We start from the raw sequence: 21,740 nt of genomic DNA, 5'->3' as shown, positions 1-21,740 counted from the left end.
AGAGAGGAAATCCCCGTGATGTGGGGCAGGTGTGGGTAGGGTGGGCACCCAGCTGGATCCCAGCATAAATGAATGGTGCTGGGGCTCAGCCAGAGAATGTCTAGCACCCGCAGCCCCTGGAAAGGGAGTCAGGATGGCAGGAAGGCCCAGGAGATCTGTGTGAGCTACTCAGCCTCTTGTTCTTACTCCCTCCTTATACTGCCTCATGCTAGATGGTGAAAATCTGGCATCTATAAATGTGGTCAATTTCAACTGGATCAGTTCCCTACAACCTTCAAAAGCCTGAAGTACTTAATGTATTTGTTGGGTTTACAGTCCTAACAGGAACAACAAAAATATCTCTCACATTGGGACTGGGCATGGCTTGCTGCCATTGTTTTTGTTTTTTTTTGGTTTTTTTTTGGGTTTTTTTTTTTTTTTTTTTTTTGAGGGGATTCTTGCCTCTAACAAGCATCTGCTTTTAATATCAGATGTAATTGCTAAGTTGGTACAGCAGCTCCTTAAAATGAAAATTTAGGCTTGGATGTGGTATCTTTGAAGACAAAAAGAGACTAAGCATTTCAGTGTGTCCTAGCATTCAGAGTTATTTCTGTATCTGTTGAAATTATAAAATACTGTTACCCACATATGAAAGTTATCAATATACAGTTATTTCAAAGTGATTCTTAAAAGAGGCACACTGGCTATATGCCATTTTAGAAGGTTCAAAACCTTTTAGAAGGTCCAAAATGTTGGTTTACTTTGCATCCTTTTTTGTTGTTGTTTTTGTTTCCATTCACTCATTTAAAATGTTTATTGCCAGAGATTCTTAACTGCCTTTTAGAGTAACCATTGTTCTTGCATGCAGTGCTGGTAAGTCTTTTAACAAAAAGTTATTAGGTTCAAGCAGTTACCTTGTAACTTTGAGCAGTATTAACAAATATCCCAAACTTTTCTTTTTAGCAGCAGTTTCCTAATTATTTCCTCAGTGTATTTTGCCTGAGTAGGAAAGAGACTTTATATGTTGAGTTTAAATGCTGCCTGCTCCAGAAGGAAAGTGTTTTGAGTCTGGGAGCAGCTCTTTGAAATTACTGTCGTGAAAAAGAAAACCTGAAATACCAATCTAACAGCTTGAGGTTTCAGCTACTTACATTTCAGCCATCTGAAGCAACATGAGAGCTGTCAAGTCAGACAACACAAAATGGCCAGTTTTTGTCAATATTTCTTCTTCTGTGTGTACAGAACTTGATCCCACTGCATATACTCCAGAAATATTTTGGATGAGTTTCAGCTGCTTGGCTTGTAAAACATGGCTGTTGCTTGTGGTTTTGGATAGAGTGAGAGCAGACTTGTCCTCTGCTGCAGCCCTCCCCAGGCTCTGCAGTCTCCACGTTCTCATCCCACAGTGCCGGAGCTGTTTCCTTGTAGCAGAAATGCTCTCCAGCTGGCTGGAGGTGAGATGTCAGATCCTTCTCCCTCAGTGCTTAGCTTTTCCTGTCAGCTGGCTCCTGGCATCTGCCTGTTCACCAGGTTGCTTTTCCCAGGCTGTAACACTGCGCAGGGAGCTCAGGTCTCTGGTGGGTTTGGATTTCCTGGCTGGGGCCAAGGAGGAGTTGGACAGTGCAAAAACAAACCTGTGCATCCCAGCATCCTTTCTCTGTGTCACGCTGCTCCTGACAGTGTTGGGACATGGGCTCTCCTGTGCTGGACTGTCTTCCCCCAGGGTGCAGAGAGTAGAAATGGTATATACTGCTCCTAATGTGCTGCTGCAAATGTTCTAGCTGCAGCTACATTTCGAGTGACATGGCCCTTGCACATGAACTGAGTCTTGATTGTGCTGTTGGAGGTGGTTTTATTTGCTGTTTATGTTGCTGTACAGGCTGGGTAAGTATCAGGCACACACACATTAAATTAGCAGCCCAAAGGCTGCTCCTCTGCCCAGCAGATTTAAACCCTCAATAGTTTTTTTTTCACACATAAGCAAATCAGGTGCCATTGCTCTGCTAAATGGCTCCTCTGGCCTGGCATGCTGCAGTAAAATATTCCAGGAAATGAGCCTGGAAACTTGCCTGGAAGATTTCTTAAAGCATGGTAGCCAGCTCCCTCAGACCTGCTGTGCACTGCATCATTCTGGCCCTGCCTCCACAGCCATCCTTGGGGACTTGGATTTAATAAACTCAGTGCAGCTGGCACCAATTTGGAGACTATTGTGCATAGCAGCAAACTGCCCTCCCTCCCAAGAGCACGTGGCCTTGAATGTCACTCCAAGCTGAACTGGCAGTTTCCAGGGAGCTTCCCATTAAACTTTTACATCCTGAGGGTCAGAGGTGACATTGCAGTCCATTACCATGCCAATTTCACAAATCAATAGGTAAACAGATCAATATTTGGTTGCTTAAATGTCTTTTTCAGCCTTTGAAAGGGTGAAAGTGTGAATTACTTTGCCACAACAGCATATCTAATTTTCAAAGAGGAAAAATTGGTTGGTCTTTTCAACTAGGTCCATGTCTTGCAGTGTACCACATCCAAAAAGCATCCTCCCACTACTGCTCTTTTCACCAAATTAGTGCAACAGGGGAAAAATAAGAGGAACCATTAGAGTTAACATTATCAAACTTCTTTCTATAGGACTGCATATACGGTTTGCTTATAGCATTACTTGTCTTAGAATCTACATCCAGCTTTGGAGGTTTTTTCATCTACAGACACAAGAAAATTCACTACTAGTTTCAGTGAAAGTCATCCTTTCTTTTACTTGGTACAAATCAAACCCCAAAACCATCAAGCCTGCAGCATTGGTAATACAGTGACTTAAAGGCAAGTTGTCTTACTGCTGCAAATATAACTGAGGCAGCAAGTCTCCGTGACTTAACTGGGACATTAATCGCATTCAGAGCTCTGCAAAATGAGGAATATTATAGCTGTAAGCAAAGCTGCTGCCAACCCTTATCATGACAGCGAGGTGCTGGGGAAAACACTATCCCTTGGCTCTGCCCCTTGCTTTGCACTGAGCGATCTCTTCTGTGTGTGCAGTTGCCCATATGCTTCCTCTCCTGCCAAAGGCTAGAGAGAATTCACCTATCCATGCCTACAACATGTTCATGAGCATCAACCTCAAACTCTGCAACAGGAATCATCCCACAGCATTCAGTGATCCAGAGTGCAGTTCAAGGAAGGCAGCTCTTTGGAGAATAGCCCATGTAATTCAGGCTGATTTTTAGCTACAGGCAGATAAGCATGGGGCAGTAGGTATTTAGGACATACCACCTCGTGCTAGAACCACATCTGTGTTCTGGCTACACCATGCAGCCACAGATTTTAGCATTCAGTAGAGATCAGAAGGGAGAAATAAATAAAATAGTTAACAATGCATGTGTACATCAACAAGACAGGGAAAGGCAGAGCCTCAGTTCCCATTTTAACTATAATGAAAATGAGATGTAGAAGAACACCATCTAAATTAACTTTTCTCATAACTGCACTTTGACTAGAGATAACAGTGTTTCTGTGCTTTTAAAGATAACAAAAGCACCCTATAAACAAATATCAGAAGGATTAAGTTACACAAAAATGCATTTTTCAAAAAATTACTGTGGTAAAACTTGCTTGTGTTGTGAAAAGGCACTTTTAAGAGTCACTGTTCTTGGAAAAAGATCTTTGAACATCACTGCTATTTCAAGCAGCCTTTCTCCAAGTCTTAGCATACTCTGCTACAGCTCGAGCCGTCTTGAGTTTGGGGGTATCTTAGTTGAAAAAAAACATTCAGAGGACCAAAGACAGGTGTTTTGTAGAAGCAGATGAGATGTAGCAAGAATGGTCATTCTTGGTTTGGGTCTTAGCTACTTGTAAACTTTAAACACTCAAAAAGAACAAAATGACAACACAGTTGTTGAACAAATATAACGAATGCACTGGTTGTGTTGCTGCTAATAAAATTAGGCAAGTATTTCTTCAGACCACATTTGTTTTATTTGGTGTACCATGGCTACAGTACCCTGCAAACTTTTATTAGGAGAATGGATTCAGAGAGACATGGAACAAACTGTTGTACTACTACTTTTACTGCTGTAGTTTCAGGAAGAGAATGAGAAGTTATGCAGTTTTGTTCCTGGCCCTCAGAGGGTGAGGGGAGAAGGAAGAAAAAGGAAAAGTAAAGTATCAACTTCATTGCTCACATGATGGAGTATAAACCACAAACGTAACACACTTTAGCCTAAACTCACAGCAGAGAGGGGAGCCTGAAAAATGTTGCCTGTTTCAAGCGTGTGGGATCACCTCAACCTGCTTTCTACACATCAAAATGCCAAATCTTCCCTAGCTTCTCCTTAGTCGCTATCACAGCTTTTTTCCATTGCAAATCTAGGAACAGCAAGGACAGGCTATGCTGACCTGAAATAATTGGAATACAAATAGAAGGGGCTCGTGTAGGGATTGTGTTATTCAGTTTTACATTTAATGAGACACTCCATTTGTTGATAGCTGCTGAAGAAGGACAGGCTGCCACAGAGCCCAGAACATCCATGCAGACTGCCCCAGAATACACTGGATCGCCTCCAGAGGCTCTGCCAGCAGAATGCTGACTGGTAGGATGCACTGCTCAAACCTGCACATGAAGTTTTTGTTTAGCTAAAGAGCTGCCTATTTCAGGCTTCTGGGATATCTTAGGTTATGCTCATTTCCCAATACTGAACTGTTACTTTTTTTTTTAAGACAAAAACCAGCAAGAAATCATATGGCAACAGTTTCAAGGTGTGGTTTGATAAAATTAATAATACGTACGTGGAAAGATAATTAATATATTACATTTCAGTCCAATGGAAACAGTAAAAATACTACTAAAACCCCCACCCCTACCCTAATAGGCTAAGACATGGCAACAAAATTACCCACCCAATTATTAAAAAACCAGCAATGTTATCAAGAACAGCTCACTAAATATACAGAACTACATTACCTAGGTAGAGTTTATTGCAAAACCAGGAAAGAGACAGCAAACCTGAAGTCTTGTCTTCCATTTCAGATTTGTATCACTTGTTCAGCTGTCAGCCACTCACACACACATACTCACACACACACACAACACACAGCCCAGACACAGAAAGTCACTACCACTTTTGAGTTCCCACAGGCTCACAAGAAACGTTAGAACACTTCAGTAAAAAGTTAAAGTGAGATCTTTTACCACAAGGACTATAAAATCCCCCCCCACCTTTGAATTTCTAAGTTTGGGATTCTAAAAGCCATACATAAAAAGGAAGAGTTATTTCAATAGCAGAAAGACTACCTTAAAAGTATCAAAGTAAGTCTAAGGAGAGTTAATGCAACTGAACAGAAAATTTAAAAAAGAAAACCTGCATCGCACAGTCAGTGCTTTCATTAACACTGTTGATAAGCTCTAAACCTCTAAATGTACTAGAGCATTAATTGGTTTTGATTAACCTTTAATTCAGAAGTTACATTAGAAAAAACAATTGTAGCAATTCTTTTGAGCTGCTAGTTTCATGAGGAAAAAGTCCCGTTCAAAATCTCAATAAATAAGCTGACATGTAAAGTTAGTTGAGGTTGTCATGCAAGACAAGTTACATAACCAAGACTAACTCAATCTTTATAATAAAGGCAACTTGCATTCAAAAATGAACTATACCCTTACCATTTTATTCAAAGGGTAAACATGAATTAACCCAGCTGTTTACCTGAATTACAAAAGTAACATGATTCAATATGAAAATAAGAAACTGTCTACAAATCTCTGACAGTAATAAATTGCAATATACAATGCATACAGGAGTTATACAGAGCAACAAACTCTTGTACAAAACAAAAATACTTTAATACCTTTAAAATCCAATTATTTCTTTAAAATCATCATGAAAAAGATTTGAGTCAGAACTCACACCTCAATTAGTCAAGCTTCTGGTAGCTACATTACAGCTATTTAATGTACAAAGAGATAAATCTCTTCACCAGTCATTAAAACTGCCTCTTGGTTAGAGTTGCACAGGTTTTCCGTCTCGTGTTCCCAGATGGAAAGTTTTCTTCAAAATCATGAGAACTGAATTTGCTGAACACCAGAGATCTAGAGAAAGAAAACGCAAGCTTACATTCCACTGCACCTTTTCTGAAGCTGCAGAGCAGTTCACAGCAAGCAGCATGAATTCTCAGTGTTGGAATGGCATGACAGCCACCACCAAAGGACTAAACAAAATTAATTCTCATCTTTCAGAACACAGCAGCTGAACTAGTGCTTGGATTTTAGCAGCAGAAGGAAGAGTAGGGGACAGGATACAGGACCATACCTGTTGATATGATGTTGTGTAGACCATAACATTCTGCTGTTGGCCGTCTGTGGTTATTAAGCCTGCTGGCAACTGGTTAGCTGAAAGAAAGAGCATTTTAAAAATGTTAGGCAGGAACTGCTTGACATACAGAGCCTTGTTTGATGTGTCTGTCACCATTACATAATTGTGGTCCACTCCAGGACTACAGAGCCATTAATCTCCTGAATTACCATCCTACACTGGTAGAGTCACACTTGTTACTAACTGTTACAAGTGAACAAGTTTATTCCCATTCAAAAGAAACAGATAAAATCCAACTTGATTTTGCTCTGAGAGTAAGCAGAATGTCCAAACCCGTACACAGGCAAATGGAGTGGAGCTCACCACCCTGACCACTGAAAAGGCCATCTCCAGTGTTCAGTAGCCCAAGAAACCTGGAGAATTCAGTTAGCTTTGTTAGCACTTGAGCATAGACACAGGGGAGGAACTCGATTAAATCATTGTGCTGCTTTATAAAGTGGGATCCATCAGGGACTCCATAATACAGAAGCCCCATGGAAGGCAGACGAGAAGAACAGGAACATGCAAAAAACTAAAAGGCACTGCTAGAGCCTGACATTGCACTGGTTGACTTCAGCACGTCCTTCAGGGTACAGAGAAGAGCTCTGATTTCACAGAGGAAAGAGGTGGCCAACAAAAGGAGTAAAAAGTACTTCTGAGATAGAGAGAGAAAACACAGGGAGCAATGCTCCAAGGTAAACCTTCACAACATGTATGTTGAGCTCTCACACTTACAGTAAGTGCCTAACAGCTGCTATTTGGAAGCACAGCAGCACAACTCTTAAACTGTAGGTTGTCACTGTAGCACATTTTCCCCTAGGACACAACTAATGAGGCTTTGTTCATGTAGTTATTAAATATAAACAAGATATATAACCAATACAAAATTCTGAAAGCACAGCATAATCCTAATAGCTTTCATTTGAAAGCTGATGCTTGAGGGTTTTTTAATTAGATTTTTGGTTGGTTGGGGTTGTTTTTATTTTTTTTCCTTTCTCCTTCATTGAACAAATTTTCAATTGCTTAAGTTGCAGGCTAAGAGATGCATTAAGATTACTGAGAGTGACTCTGGCAGGTCCAAAATTTACTGCTCTTCAGTGTGCACGTTCCACATCCAACACAGCTTATTGGAGAGTCCCTGACCCAGCCCTGGCATGAGGCCACCACCAAGAGCTGAGGGTTATGCCACAGAAGCACAGCTGTCACTGCTACTGCTGCAGTGACACCACCATTCACTCCAGACAGATCTATAGCTGCCCCTGTGGAAAGAAATACCTGCAGCAATTGACATGATCAGTTATTTAACATAATTTTATTTTTTTTACTTCTTCTAATACTGCAACACCTCCTTTGCATCCTTAATCCTGCCAGGACATTTCTAAAATTGCTCTTTCCAAGTCACAGCAACATGAACTTTTTTCATAGAGCACTCTGAGTCTCCTAGGTCTGGAAATTAAGAATCCAAAACTAAGTATTACAAGTTTTATATATAAAATTATTATAATATTTAGATTTAGATTCTTAATTTCCAGCCAGTTTTATAAGCTACTCTTCAAGGCTAGAAGAGACCCAACAAGTCTGCACTCTTTTATGCAGCCTAAGTCAAACTGAGAGCAAAGTGTATTTCCAACCCTGAATAGGTCATTTTAGTCATCAGGCTTTGAATTTTTGCTAATTCAGTAGTTTACAGCGATTTTATCACATACTTAAAAAACTAAATCTTGTCAGTAGATATGACTAGAGCTCTGCTTCCTAATTCCTCTTGTATCCGGTTCAACATTACCAGCCCATAACATTTAAAAGCCAAAGTGGAGACTACAAGCAAGAATCAGCACTAACAGAATCAGTGCAAATCCCAAAAAACTGTCAGGCTTCAATCCACAGTAAACAGAAGAAAAACTATACTGAATGCACATGATACTCCTCACCCTACACCTCCTGGCTCCCAATCTGTGAATTCTTTTGAATGTAAGAAATATTAACTTCTTTAGAATTAGACAAAGATGATTTTCTTCTCTGCCTCATTTCTCAAAGATGAGCTCCTCAAGTCATCAAGAGGGGTTCATTTTCCCCCAACAGTCTTGCAAGTAGAATTAATGGGACCTAAATATGTAGCTACTGTAGGGAAAAGAGAAAAAAATGTTTGAACCTTTCATTACAACCTGTGTTTCAGTGTATACTAGCACTAATATATGCATGTATAAATTTTCCACAATTAACATGAGCTATTACTAGTCCAGGATATATTCCTCAAGAAAGAATGCTGATGGCCTGATGAAATTTTTATAAAAGCTGTAGCAGTAACATATTAAATTAAAAATTATTACTCACTAAATGCTTCTTCTGTGAGCTCCTCACTTAGACCATCTGCAGTTGTAACTGTTCCCCCAATTCCCTTTTCTCCTTTCATTGCCTAAGAAGAGAGCACAAAACAGCAGAAAAAAAGCTTGAGATTTTTTTTCAAAGCCCCAGGAGCTCTAGCCAAGGTTTGAAACTTGCAGAAAAGTCACAGTGTAACAGCTGGAGCTTGAAATCCCAAGACCTGTAAAACTATGGGATTTGAGAATGTGCATATTACATGAGTGTTTTTCATCTTAGTCATGCTCCTGAAACAAAAACTTGGCGAACTAGGACTGTGTGGTTCTAAGAAAGGCTTTTCACCTTCTGCAGAAAGTTCAAAATCTGTGGTACTCCAGAAGGAGCATTTACAAGAAATCACAGAATCTCACCTACCAAGAATGTGCAACATCTGCATACCAACCACACACAAGCACCATCACCATAAACTAAGAGCTGACATTTAAAACCAAGATGTGGAATTTCTTCTCCCACATCAAGGACCACAGCCAGAAAGGATATCAGTACAGAAAGCCAAGGCCCCCGGTCATCTGCATGCAGTTTTACAAGTTTGATACTCTATACTATTACATAAGAACATCTAGAAAAACAATGTGGGCATAAAAAAGATTCTCTGCAACTGCTTGCTGCAGACAAAATACTCAGTTACAAAACTGAAGTACTTCACCCTGAAGACACCCTTGCTGGAATGGAGATTTAAAACTGATGAGCAAAGCTACTTAATCCATCTATGCAATTAAAACCCAATCCAACTACTCTGCTACCACAGCATCTATAATCTGCAAAAATGGTCAATTAACAATGAAAGTAGCACAGACCCACTTGAGATGTATTGGTAGTCAGGCAATACTTGTCTTTTCAAAAGCACATACAGCACTATCACAGCATGTGCAACTGCTACAGAGAAATGGAAAAAGACAGCACACAGCACTACTCCAACTTGATATTACACCTCCTGTTACTCAGCTATCCAGCAAATGACCTTCTGGGAAGGGGAAGCTTCAAGTGATGTCAGCAAAACACATATCGTTAGCATGTCTGACCTAAAGAAATCTTAGGTTTACAAAACAAAGAAACTCAGAAGAGCATCTTTATCTACCGTTCTGCCAATTTAGACAGGGGGAGGCAGACCAAAACAAAAAACCCAAGCAGAAGCAACTTCCTTTTTTGAAATGGTCTAAATTGCTGAAAGGAAGAAAGTCACTTTCTGCTAGAGAAGGGATAAATTAAATTAACTGTTTGGATCACATACCTAGCTGTACTATGTATGAAAAGCAAACTGAGGGACAGGCTAAAAAAATAATTTAAAAAAACACACTGAAGCAGATAGTTTCCCATGTGAATCATTATTCCAACAAGATAAAAACAGTTTTTTTCTTTTGCAGACCTGAAGTCCAGACAAACAACAGGCATTAGGCCAGTACCTCAGAGGATGCAGTCAGTACATATGTCTGAACCCAAAAATCCAATTAAACATTTTTAATAGGCACCTTTAAAGAGCAGAGCAATTTACTACCACCAATATATTAGAGAATTTATTCAGTTGAAAGCTTTAACTACTCTGAATCAGCAAGTCTAATCAAAATGCTTACTTCCTCCTTCTCTTGATATCCTCTGGAATGCTTTTAAACATTACGTTACTCCCTGACCAAGAGCTATGAGATACTGGCAAGATAGGCATTACACAGTTACAACAACAGAGAGCTAAGGATAAACACAACCAGGTTAAATAAATGAGAAAATACCCATATATACCAACCTCTCTGAATTTTTGGAGGTATAACTTCAAAGGTTCAACATAGCTATCAAACCCCAAGGTAGACATGGCAAAAAGAATATCCTCTCCATTGATGGTCTTTCTTTTCTCTTGGTGACACCTCTCACTTGCTTCTGATGTTATAAAGCTGATGAATTCACTTACACACTCTTGTACACATTCCTTTGCATCCTTAGCAATCTAGTAAGGAGAAAGGTATCATAAAATCATTAATGAAGACACAAGACTTGAAAAAAATACCACCACAAACCCCACAAAGAATACACCAGATAATTGAGGAAACATTCCAAAACCCAATGACAATACTCATTTAGGCAACACCTGCACAGCAAACCACTGGATGTCCTCACTGCTCTATGTAAGACCAGCTGTGATTTTACCCATGTTTTAGTATTTCAAGCAGCACAGCCAACTGCCAGGATCACCTGAAGTCATAAATTCTATACAAGCTTTTACACACAGATGCTTCTTGTTTCGCTTACCTATGGCTCTTCAAACCTGCTCATTACAATGTCACAGCCTATTTCCTCTTCTTTTAAGAGAGCTGGTAACTCCAACCCCACTGCAGTATATTCCCACAAATTCAGCAATGACAAGTAATTTTATCCTGCATAGATTCAAGGACTAGAATATACACCTAGCAGCAAGCCTTTCTAATGCTTTAGTATTCCAGTATACATTTACCAAATGAGAATTCAAATGAAGCAACATATGTCCCTGGCAAGAATGAAGTAAGTAAATTTGATTAGTTTTCAGCCGGACAAAAGTAATTTACCCAACTTAAATATTACTCATGATTACTTGGGAAGCTGACAGGAGTCAACAAGAAGATTATAATAACTAAGATTCTTATTCTTCACATGAAAAGAACCAAAAAAATTGAAGCAGTAACTGTGTGCAGAGTCTTCACTAGCTCCTCTGGTATTTTCAGACACATAGGGTGAGATTTTTCAGAAGTCATCAGTCAGCAGCTTTCCTTGCAGTTTTTTACAAAAAAACATCCTGACTTTTCAAGATAGTTCTACATCCCATATGCTAAATTCTCAAGAAAAATCTCATCCTGATCACTAAAAATTTATGACAATATGGACTAGGGTAGAGTTTTTCACAGCAAAGTTATAAATGTAACATCCAGATCTCCAGCAAGCCCTGAACACTATAAAAATACAAGCAGATGCAAGTAAATTATGTCTTCCTTCTATTTAGAGTGATCTCCAAAAAGAGAGATCAGTTTTAGGTGGAGGAAATGTTACTGTGGATGGAATTGTATTGGAATACAATAGAGAAACAGCAAATCATAGAAGCCCTGCAAAGGTTTAAGATAAACCAGTAGAATGATGAAGTACTTATACAACCACCAGCTCAGCAGAATGGATTAAAAAGTCTATTCTTAGAAGTAAGAAATAAATAAGGCTTTCAATATCTGGCCTTATCTGCTCCACAATATAAAGCAGACTTCTTAGGTCACTTTGGCATTTGGGTATGTGAATATTCGGGTGATGCAAGGCTAACCATTCTCTTTCCTTCAGGATGAGCACTGGATTTCTATTTCAGCCAAAATTATTCACTTATTCCAAATTTTATACACCTCAAAGAAAGCAGACTAAATCTCTCAAGAGAATTGCATAGAAAATATTCTTAGTGATTGTCACCAAGTCTGATCCTTTACGACAATTTCAGAGAACACATCTTAGAAAAAGAAAGCTCTTGAAAGCCCAATGGAGAACAGTTCTGGACACTCTAACTAGAACCGTTACTAAAAGCTTTCAGAAATCTACGAAAAATGGGCTTGGTCTCAACCACATCCTGGTCCTAGGGCTTTTTCCCCTTTCCTTTTATAACACTTTTCTTCAATAAACCAGCATCATTTGGAAAAATATGTTGCTCTAATCAGATCAGCCTCACTGAGAGGAAGGAATAAAACTCATTAACACACTTTCTTTACCAGACAACAGTATTACCTTTCCTGTTTGGGGTATGGCATTTTTCATTATCCTTGCCACATTTGCAATTGGAAGATATATATCTTGTTCTCTAAAACTCTCTTTTGATCCATTTGTATCTTCATGATCATTCATGCTGTCTTCTGTGTCTAATGAAATGAAGAAAAGTTAACAGAAATTACATAGGATAGACAGCAGGCAATAATTCAGTTTAAAATCTTACACTGAAGGATGAAGACCTTTGAAAGTACAGTGTGTTAACATCATAGAAATAATTTTTAAAATAGATGCAACATCAGGGTGCCTTTACAAAGATAGCATTTTGTCACATTATGCACAGAATTATACATGGCTCCTGATCAACAATCATTATTAATGCCATGTCAAAATACAAACTGCTTCCTAGAACGTTAATTTTTTGGTCATTCCCTCAAGGTTTCTGCGCCAACATGAAAAATCCAACCTCCCCCCTTCAGACTGCAGAAAAAAATGCTTTATATAGTGAAGCATTATGAAAACAATGGAAAATTCTTAGCCTGAGAGAAGATAGCAGAGAATGATACAAGAACTGGAATAAAATATATGTATACACACATATACAGAGAAGTAGTAGTATTTACTCTCTCACTTCTTACCATCATGAGGCTGTATGACATAGTGACTGCCACCAATGTAATCTCCAGCAATTCCTAACTGAGAAGCATCTGTTGTGGAGCTGTCACCATCCATCTACAACCAGAAGAAGGAAACCTTTCAGGTGTGATTGTTACATCACTAAGCGCAGCTATTACTCAAACCCAGCACAAACTGTGAGATCAATTTATACAAACCATAAATATTTTGCTACTGGAGAACAGCAACCTCACTGTCATTAATGAGTTTTACTGACAGTGGAAATAGTTCATGTGTTTCGTAAGGCTTTCCAAAAAACTCAGCCAGAGGCACAGGCCATGCACAGAATTATTTGGTTTATGTATAATATAGCTTCCATGAAAGTCTGACCAGAACATGCAAGGTGTCTCTGAACAACCCTCAAATCCTACACCAGCCCCCCGTTCACTGAATGTTTTGCCTACTATTTACTACACAGAGTGCATCCTTCACTCACCTTTACCCTCCACGTTGGTTTGTCAAGCCACTGACAAACTTCTAGCCAGACAGTGGGACCAGCTCTGCATCCTCATCCTCCCTAAGACACCAGTTACTCCTATATGCCTTCTGAGTCATGTTTTAGCATTCCCTGGTCCTGCCCTGCCTCACTCTCTGGGCATCCTTACGTGCTCTTCTCTCAAGCTTCTGATGTGGTGGCCAACAAGAAGACTTCGTCATGAGGGTTTGGAGATGGAAGTCATGAGGATTTGGAGATGAGGGCAGTCACAGTTTAACAGATAACTTAAATGCCAGGAGAAAAAGGGATGGCAAAAGAGCCTGTGCTTCCCTACTTCTTACTGACAAGCTACACACATAGCCCCTGGAGAGGCAGAGCCCAGCTGACTTCACTCACTGACCCCACACCCAAGGTGTGTGGGTACCTTGGTGTATTTGAAGGATCACATGGCTGTTGCCAGCGAGACCAGAGCTCAATTTTTGCACACCCATGAAGAAGGAAAAGCAATATTGTGCTATTTTTACAGCTACCCAGAAATATGAGCATTTAACCTCTCACTAATCTGCACTTTGCTTGTGGCCACAGGGCTGAGTTTGACTTTGAAACCTTCAAGCAATGTCCAGCGTTACCCTTGGCCACAGACGCACAAATAACGCAAGCGCTGCTCGCATTCCAACAACAGCTGGACAGAGCCTTAGGAGCTGCTCAAGAGAAACAGACTCTTCCAGCTCTTCTTCATTGTACAGAACATCACATACGCTTTTATAAAGAACTTCAGGTCCCTTTTGCTGGGCTTCTGTAAACTAGCTTCACTTCTTACACAGCAGCTCTACCCAAAGAAAGGGCAGTGTTTTAGGCATTAACCTTCCATGTGCCAACCTTCACATAAATTCACTTTGTCCATATTTTGCAGGCTCTTTGTTGGGAGATGTAACTTTGCTTTTCAACCTCCCAAAGGGTCTGCAGTTTGCTTACTGAGCTTACTGTAATGACAGTGCAAGGATATCACAATCCTGCATGTCATGATCACCAAAACTGACATCACACATCATTAAGAGAATTGTGCCTCTCTCTTACTTCTGCAATTTGAAATAACTAAAATTGAAGTCTGGTAAATCCCAACAGCTACCTCCAAAATTAACTTAGAGCTTTCTGGTAGTCTTCTCAGTTTCAGCTCTCTGATCCCTACTAGAATTTAATTCAGGATCTCAATCTTTACTCAGCCCCAGTACAAGGTATTCTTCAAATACTGCAATATTCTTCAAATTTTTGCCATGTTGTGATAATGAACTGGTTTCTGTTCACCTCTCCTGCAGGCTACTCCATCTGAATCTTTATTGGCAAGATCCAGCAACATTAAGACATCACCTTGCTTTCATTAGCTCAGCTTGCCTTCAAAAGACAATTCCTGCTTCAATCTCTTTTAAACTTCTGCTGCATCTACAGACATTTTGATCTTATTAGACTAATGCATCCTCAAGGTAATACCTTTGCTTCTATTATTTTCTGTGTGCACATTTCCAGAGCTACTTATAGGATGTATTATTTCACCATTAGTGGGAATTTGTGTGGACGTTTATCAGCACTATGAATCTAAAACAGTGATTAGCAAAATTGATAGGAAAAGGTTTGCAACAGAAAAAGACAGATCTGACTCAGATAAAGAAAACAGCCACTGACAGCTTAACATCAACTGAAATTACTTCTGTGGGTATCACTTGAAGAAAGATTTTTAGCTGCCAGGACAACCTTGGCACAGGAGATTAGGGATAGGGCTAACATCTTTCTGCATAATGCTCAGCATAACCAGGTCCTGATCCAGGCCCACAGGATAATTCACGTTGGAAGTGGCCATGGGAGGTCTCTACTCGAACACCTACTACAAGTAGGGTCAGCTCCAAGCTCAGAGCAGAGCACTCAGGACTTTCCAGCCACATCTTGAAAGCCACCACAGACAGAGCTGGCCCAGCTGCCCCATGAGCCTCCTCCACACCCCGGCTGACCACACCACAAGCGAGGGAGTAGATCTCAGCACACTACTTCAATCCAAGTAAGTTGATGGAAGAACTTCAGCCAGAGTTGTCATTCAATTCAAATCCACATCCAGGCATCTGAATATAGCAACTGTAATTAATATGCCATCCAAGTCACCCTACTAGTATTTCTTTGAGCCCGACAGATGACAAACATGACCTTGCAGGAAAATGCGGCCACTGCTATCCCAGTCATCTCATAACAAACAGTTACATGCTCACACATTACAGTTTTCATTTCAGATGTTCAAAACTCTAGTCAATCACCACATTATCTGTCAAGCTCACCACAAGTTCTGTAACACATACAACAATGTTCAGAAAATGAGAAAACACTCTTCTCACTACACTGTTGCTAATTAATTGCCCTCCTTTAAACAAATAAACAAAACCCCCAAACAACCAATAAACCCCCTCCAAAACCATAACACAAACTAAATTCTGTGTCCCTGAAGTTGCTCTGAAAATGCAGCAGTCCAATATTACATAGGAACAACGCCTTGCCTGCACTAACTGCAGTCACTGGGAGAGACTAAAAGGCCAACAGTTCTTATATTCCCTACTGGAAGACCTACTAGTTTAGATGGAAGTAGATGCTAAAACATGCAAAATCCTGGGAGATGTAATCCTAAAAGGTTCAGGTGGGCAAGAATGCTCCTCTCAGATTTTGCTTTAGAACACCCAGTTGTTACAACTGGCTTTAAAGAGAAGTAGCCATTTGCAGATTATACCTCACATTTGCATGGCAGTTTCAGCATGCAAACATTGCAATGCCTTTTAACACAAGAACATCTCCTGCCCCTGTGTTGCTGCCAAATTGCACAAGGGAGGGCTTCCAACACCTCAGTCTTCCAGCAGCAAGTGCTGTGCACAACTGCAGGAAGCAATTACTACAGGTTGTACATTACCCTCAGCCTCCAGGGCTAGGAGACACTGAAGCTCTTCCATGCAAACACATGGACTGAATCAAGACTGAGAGCCAAGTATATCAGAAGTGACATGTCAGTCTCTAAAATGACCATGCCACTATTTGATTTTATCAGCAACCAGGGAGAGTAAACACGTACACAACATAAACATTCAGCACTACACTGCAAAAGAAAAATTTGAATACAGAGCAGCAGCACAATGCTTTCTGTTAGTGGTTTTCTGTTTGCTTTTTCCATCTCTAATAAAAAAAAAAAAGAATATTACTAGGGATATACAAACTACATGATGCATGGAAATTAACCAAAGAAATATATTAAAAGATAGACATTTCAAGGGCATCAAAGAAGGTTCAGTGATAAGATGCACATGAATGAACACACAGGTTTACACTGACATTTGGTATAAATATTCTGGAGGATGCTTAAAAAATTTGCTCCTGTCAGCTGCCCACTGTTCCTACATTATGTCTATACTAAACTAATAAAACATCAGCATCTCAAAGTAAATCTTGCATCCTGTTTAATCTTATAAGCTCTCTTAAAAGTGCAGTCAGTATCAGTGGCTCAGCTAAATGATAACTAAAGAAGAATACAAGCCCAAGCCTGCTAGCACTGAGAAGAAGGGACTAAAGCTTAGATCAGTATAAAAGGAAAAACAAAGAAGAAAAGAAATTTTGAAGAAACAAGATTTTTGTTTTCAGAACAAGGAAGTTATCTGGCAATGATTTAAAAACTGCCATCTTGAAGGGAAACCAAGGGCCTCTTGTGATTTAAGTATTTCGTGTGGTATTTATTCACCCTGTCTCCCAAAACTGCTACCCTATAGAAGGGGCAGTAGAAAATCATATGCAATGAACTGGAGGACTTGGTATACATTCCATGCAGTCATGTCTGCCAAAGAAGCAGGACAGAAATAATAACTAAATCTGTAGGTAGTAACCACATCATTCATTTTGCCATACCTTGTCACAAGAGATGTGAAGCTGTGAATCAGTACATAACAGCAGAGACACAAAATTTTATTTGAGCTTTCCGCACCCTCTCCTGTTAAGCAGAAAGATTTTTCAATTGAAAATACACTTTCAATTTCCTTTTATTTTTCAGTGACTTCTGGGGATCCTAATTTCCCACTGAACTCTCATCTTCAGGTTTATAAGAAATACAACTGGTGAATGCATTCACAGGACATTATTCCAGCAGCCACACTAAAATATAACACTAAACCCCTTAGCACATAGCTAGAACAAAACCAGATGCTGCACTCTCTCTCCATTCTTGGGCTTCTCTAATCCCTTACATTCAGTGTTTTCCCCCACAACAGAATAACACTGGGAAAAACAGACTGATGCTGAGAAAACCAGACAAGGCTCATTAGCATCTGGGCTGTACCAGAATCCTTCTGCTGGCCCGCGTGGAGGAAACTTCCCCTTATGAAATCCAAAGAAGGCATTGCTACCTTTCCACTCCATGTAACAGTCTATCAGCTTTATGTCTTATCTTACAAGCCCCAATGCCACTGACCACAGGCCCCCTCCACGTGGATCCAGCTCTGCTACAGCAGCTGGTGGCTCCTTCCCAGGCTGGCTAACATCCACAAGCACTGTCAGCTCCAATATATACGGCTGGACTAAAACCTCATGCATTTTCAAACCAAGAAGGAGTGGGTCAGTGATACAGAGCAAGCAAGAGAAATTGAGTTTCCATGCTTTCTCTTTTTTGACAGTAGAAGAGAGAAGCTGGAGGGGAAAATAAACAAGATGAGCAGAGGAATGGAGGCAGTTTAGTTGCTTTTGCAGAAGCTGGAAGAGGAAAGCAGTGCTGAACACACTGCACCATCACAGTGTGTTCCTTCAGCAACCTGACTTAAATCCCCATATTACCTTTCAATAGTAAGTTTTTGATACTTTTCTAGCATTTTTGGTAAAAAAAAAACTAAGCTTATTTGTTTATTAAAGCAGCAAGCCATAAATCCTGTCTCTTTCCTTTTAGACATTTGATAACATTTTTAAGTAGGTTATTTTTCCTTTGTTGAGGTAGTAGCTCAAGTATGCCAAGCAGCTTTTTTTCTCTCAAGCAACAGGGCAAGTAAGAGTTTTACAAAACTAGTTCAGGCCAGACTGAACTAGCTTCAGAACAGACTATTTTTGGCCAAAACTGTTGAATTTGCTGACACTTGCTTTTATTCTACCACTGTTATTTACCCGTATTATTTAGTATGCACATATATAGTCATGTTTTGCTCTTTTTACAAGCATTCTGCCACTAAAACATCAATTTCCAAATACTAAGTTTCTTCAAAACACTACTGTAAAACTCAGTACCTAAATCAAGTTTATTTCTAAGCAAAATTTTAAAGGTGGAACAACATTAGATTTGTATTTGAAAGCACTAAAGGAAGAACCTTACAAACCTTTTATAAATGTTGACAAAACAAGGTAGCAGACTTTAAAAGTTTCAGGGTTTAATGTGTCATATCCTGACATTATCTTAATCATGCTTTTTCGTTCAATTTCTGAACATTGCCTCCCTTCACGTAATTATTACCACAAATAAGAGTTAAGCTTTGAACTGCTGTGACTGTCAGATCCTGAAGTCTAAAGAGTAACACCCAGACCAGTACTCCTAACTTCTCCCCATATAATGCCATAGCTGTAAATGCCAGCAGCCAAGACCAAGTATAACCACCCACTCAATGCACAGCAGAAAAGCAACTCACAGAGGCCTCAGAACGGTTCAGACTGATCCATCTCGGGTATCCGAGATAACTGCAGATGGATCTTGCCTTTACATTGTAGCTGTCACACCAAAGGCCACATAAGCAAAGAAAAAAAGAAAGCAACCACTAGCTTATTGTTTAGGAACAGTATGCTAATGATTATATATAGACACTATTTCTCCATTCCTGCAAGCCAATTAAAGCCAGACTGAATACTGCCCAAAGTGGCACCTGCCATCTCCCTTTTTCTGACCATTTTGCCAGAGCTTCTTTTGAGAAAGCTGAATTTTTTAATTGACAATAACTGCCATCTACCAAGATGCCAAGGAAAGGTTACTACATGCAACAGAGTCGATGAATGGGCTGAAATCCAGATTTCTATGCTCCTCATTGCCTAAAAATTTTCAGATCATTGTTAGCAGTAATTTTACCATCCCAAAAGCAACCTAGGTAGCTTCTACCTGACAGCTCTTTTCAGAACAAAATATTTTTGGTTAAACCTCAAATTGGTAAAGCTAGAAGCTGATTTTCTACTGCTGCTGTACTGCAGAATATATAACATAGCCACAGAAACGTTACTACAACACATGAAATTTTTGTGGTTTTCCAATAATATTGCCTGTGAATAACCTCAACAGTACACTTCAGGATCACCAACGACGTAATTTCTGGAGGCAGAACAGTGGCTAGCACACAGAGGCCTGCCCAAGAGCACCTGCCACACACCAAAAAGTTGTGTAGACATCGATAATGGCAGGGTCCTGTCTCTTTCCCATCTGTCATGTGTGTCACAGGACAAGTGCTGATGCCTCCCAGCTGCCTCTGTGCCACTGCGAGCCGATCGATCCCATTTCCCGATTCCATGCCCTTCAATGATGCAAACGCAGCTAGCTGGGGCAGAGGACACCTTCCTACTTACACCAACAGCCTCCGAGCCTTCCTGGCATCCAGCTCACATCTGTTCGAGAGGTTAACTTGTCTATCGTGCCCTTGTTTACAAATGGCACAAGACGACGAGTCCTCAGTTAATCAGCAACTTTATTGTTGGTCAGCCTGGCTGTGACTCCCGCGCTGCCCGCACCTGCCCGGGGCCGGCCGGCCGCTCTGCCCGGCCCCCGCGCAGCCACCAAGGCCTCGCATTCCCGCCCGCACGGCCAGCCGGGTGCTGGCACCGCATCCCGGGGACTCGCCCTACGCTCCTCATCCCTGCAAAATACCGCCAAACCTTCCAGGAAATTTCGGTCCCGACAACGGCGTGGGGAGGACCGGGAGGAGAAAAGGGGCCGCCGCGGCTCCGCTACCCGGTTCCGGCCGGGCCAGGGGCCGTGGGCGTGGTGGGGGTCCCGGCCGCTCGCTCCCGCGGAGAGGGGAGGGGGCTCGGCCGGGCGGACACAAAAGAGCGCGGAGCCCCCTCCGCCCGGCGCGGCCGCCACAAAACCGCGGCCCCGGGACACGGCGAGCGCGGCCGGCGCGGAGCCGGAGCGATGGCGGGAGGCCGTGCGAGTGCCCGCCGCTTCTCGGCCGGGGTGAGGGGTGCCGGCCGGCCGCGGGGCAGCTCCGCCTGCTCCCCCACCCCTGCCTAGGCCGCAAAATGGAGCCGGAGCGGGGAGGGCCCCGCGGAGAGAGCGGGACAGCGGCGGGGGCAGCCGCCCCGCCGCCCCTGCCGACACCCCCTTCGCTGCCGCCTCCTCCCTGCCCGCCCGCTCCGCTCCTCTCCCCACCCGCCCACCCCGCTCGGCTCCCGGGCCGCGCGGCCCCCGCGGCTCCGGCCGCACAAAGCGACGCGCGGCCGGTGCGGGGCCCGGGGCGGCAGCCCCGCACTTCCTGGTGCCCGCGGCGGCGGCGCGGCGGCAGCGCCGGGGCCCGGGGAGGGAGACGGACATTTCATTCGAGCCTGCAGTGGAACCGGTTACCAATCATTGGCCGGAGCCAGGCACAAACCTCCAGTGCGGCCCTGGTTGGCTCCCTCCGCAAATCGGCTGTTTGGTTGGACGGAAAATGGCTGCGAAGGAACCAGTCCCAGCGCGGAGCCCCGCTTCCCGCAGCCGGGCTGCCCTCCCTCCGCGCCGCCTCCCCGCCACTCGTGTCGGCTCTTCCCTCAGCGCGCGCCCTCCCGCCGGGCCGGCCCTGCCCGCCTCCTTTATGGAGCGGCCGAGCCGGGGGGCGCCGGGCCCGCCCCCCCGCCCGGGGCCGGGGCTGCGGCCGAGGGCTGTCCCTGCAGCACGGCTCCGTCCCGCAGGGCTGCTGCTGCTGCTGCTGCTGCTGCCGCCGCCGCTGCCGCCGATCGTGTAGCGAGGCCTCTGACCAGGCGCCGCTCTTCCCTGCGGCCTCGGTCTCACAGCATCACAAATGGGTCAGGTTGAAAGGGACCACAGTGTGACATCTGGTCCAGCCTCCCTGCTCCCTGCTCATCCTAGAGCACAAACACAGGATTGCATCCAGGCAGTTCTGGAATAGAGAGTTGGAATGGAGTTCTGGAATCAGTTCTGGTGAGGGAGACTCCAGCCTCTGGGCTACCTGTTCCAGTGTGTGGCCACCACACAGTAAAGGACGTCTTCC

General features: G+C 42.3%; 1 protein-coding gene across 5 annotated transcripts; it reads right to left on the bottom strand.

Moving 5' to 3' along the window:
• Window positions 1-5,403: 5,403 nt before the first annotated feature.
• NFYB (nuclear transcription factor Y subunit beta) lies at window positions 5,404-21,326 on the bottom strand. Of its 5 annotated transcripts, none has more exons than XM_030263172.4 (7): window positions 21,123-21,326; window positions 13,031-13,124; window positions 12,414-12,544; window positions 10,435-10,632; window positions 8,649-8,730; window positions 6,276-6,355; window positions 5,404-6,055 (listed from the first exon to the last, which is right to left on the bottom strand). In XM_030263172.4, the coding sequence occupies exons 2-7, from the start codon at window positions 13,122-13,124 to the stop codon at window positions 6,023-6,025; spliced, it is 618 nt and encodes a 205-aa protein (XP_030119032.1). In that variant the 5' UTR covers window positions 21,123-21,326; the 3' UTR covers window positions 5,404-6,022. The 5 variants fall into 5 exon arrangements, with proteins under 5 accessions (XP_030119032.1, XP_030119031.1, XP_072779574.1 ...); XM_030263171.4 differs by having other exon boundaries at window positions 21,095-21,233; XM_072923473.1 differs by lacking the exon at window positions 21,123-21,326 and adding an exon at window positions 20,903-21,029.
• Window positions 21,327-21,740: the final 414 nt, after the last annotated feature.

The sequence above is a fragment of the Taeniopygia guttata genome, chromosome 1A, assembly GCF_048771995.1.
Source record: "Taeniopygia guttata chromosome 1A, bTaeGut7.mat, whole genome shotgun sequence".
NCBI lineage: Eukaryota > Metazoa > Chordata > Aves > Passeriformes > Estrildidae > Taeniopygia > Taeniopygia guttata.
The sequence above is the reverse complement of the archived record's forward strand: the minus strand, read 5'-3'. Positions and strand labels throughout refer to the sequence as shown.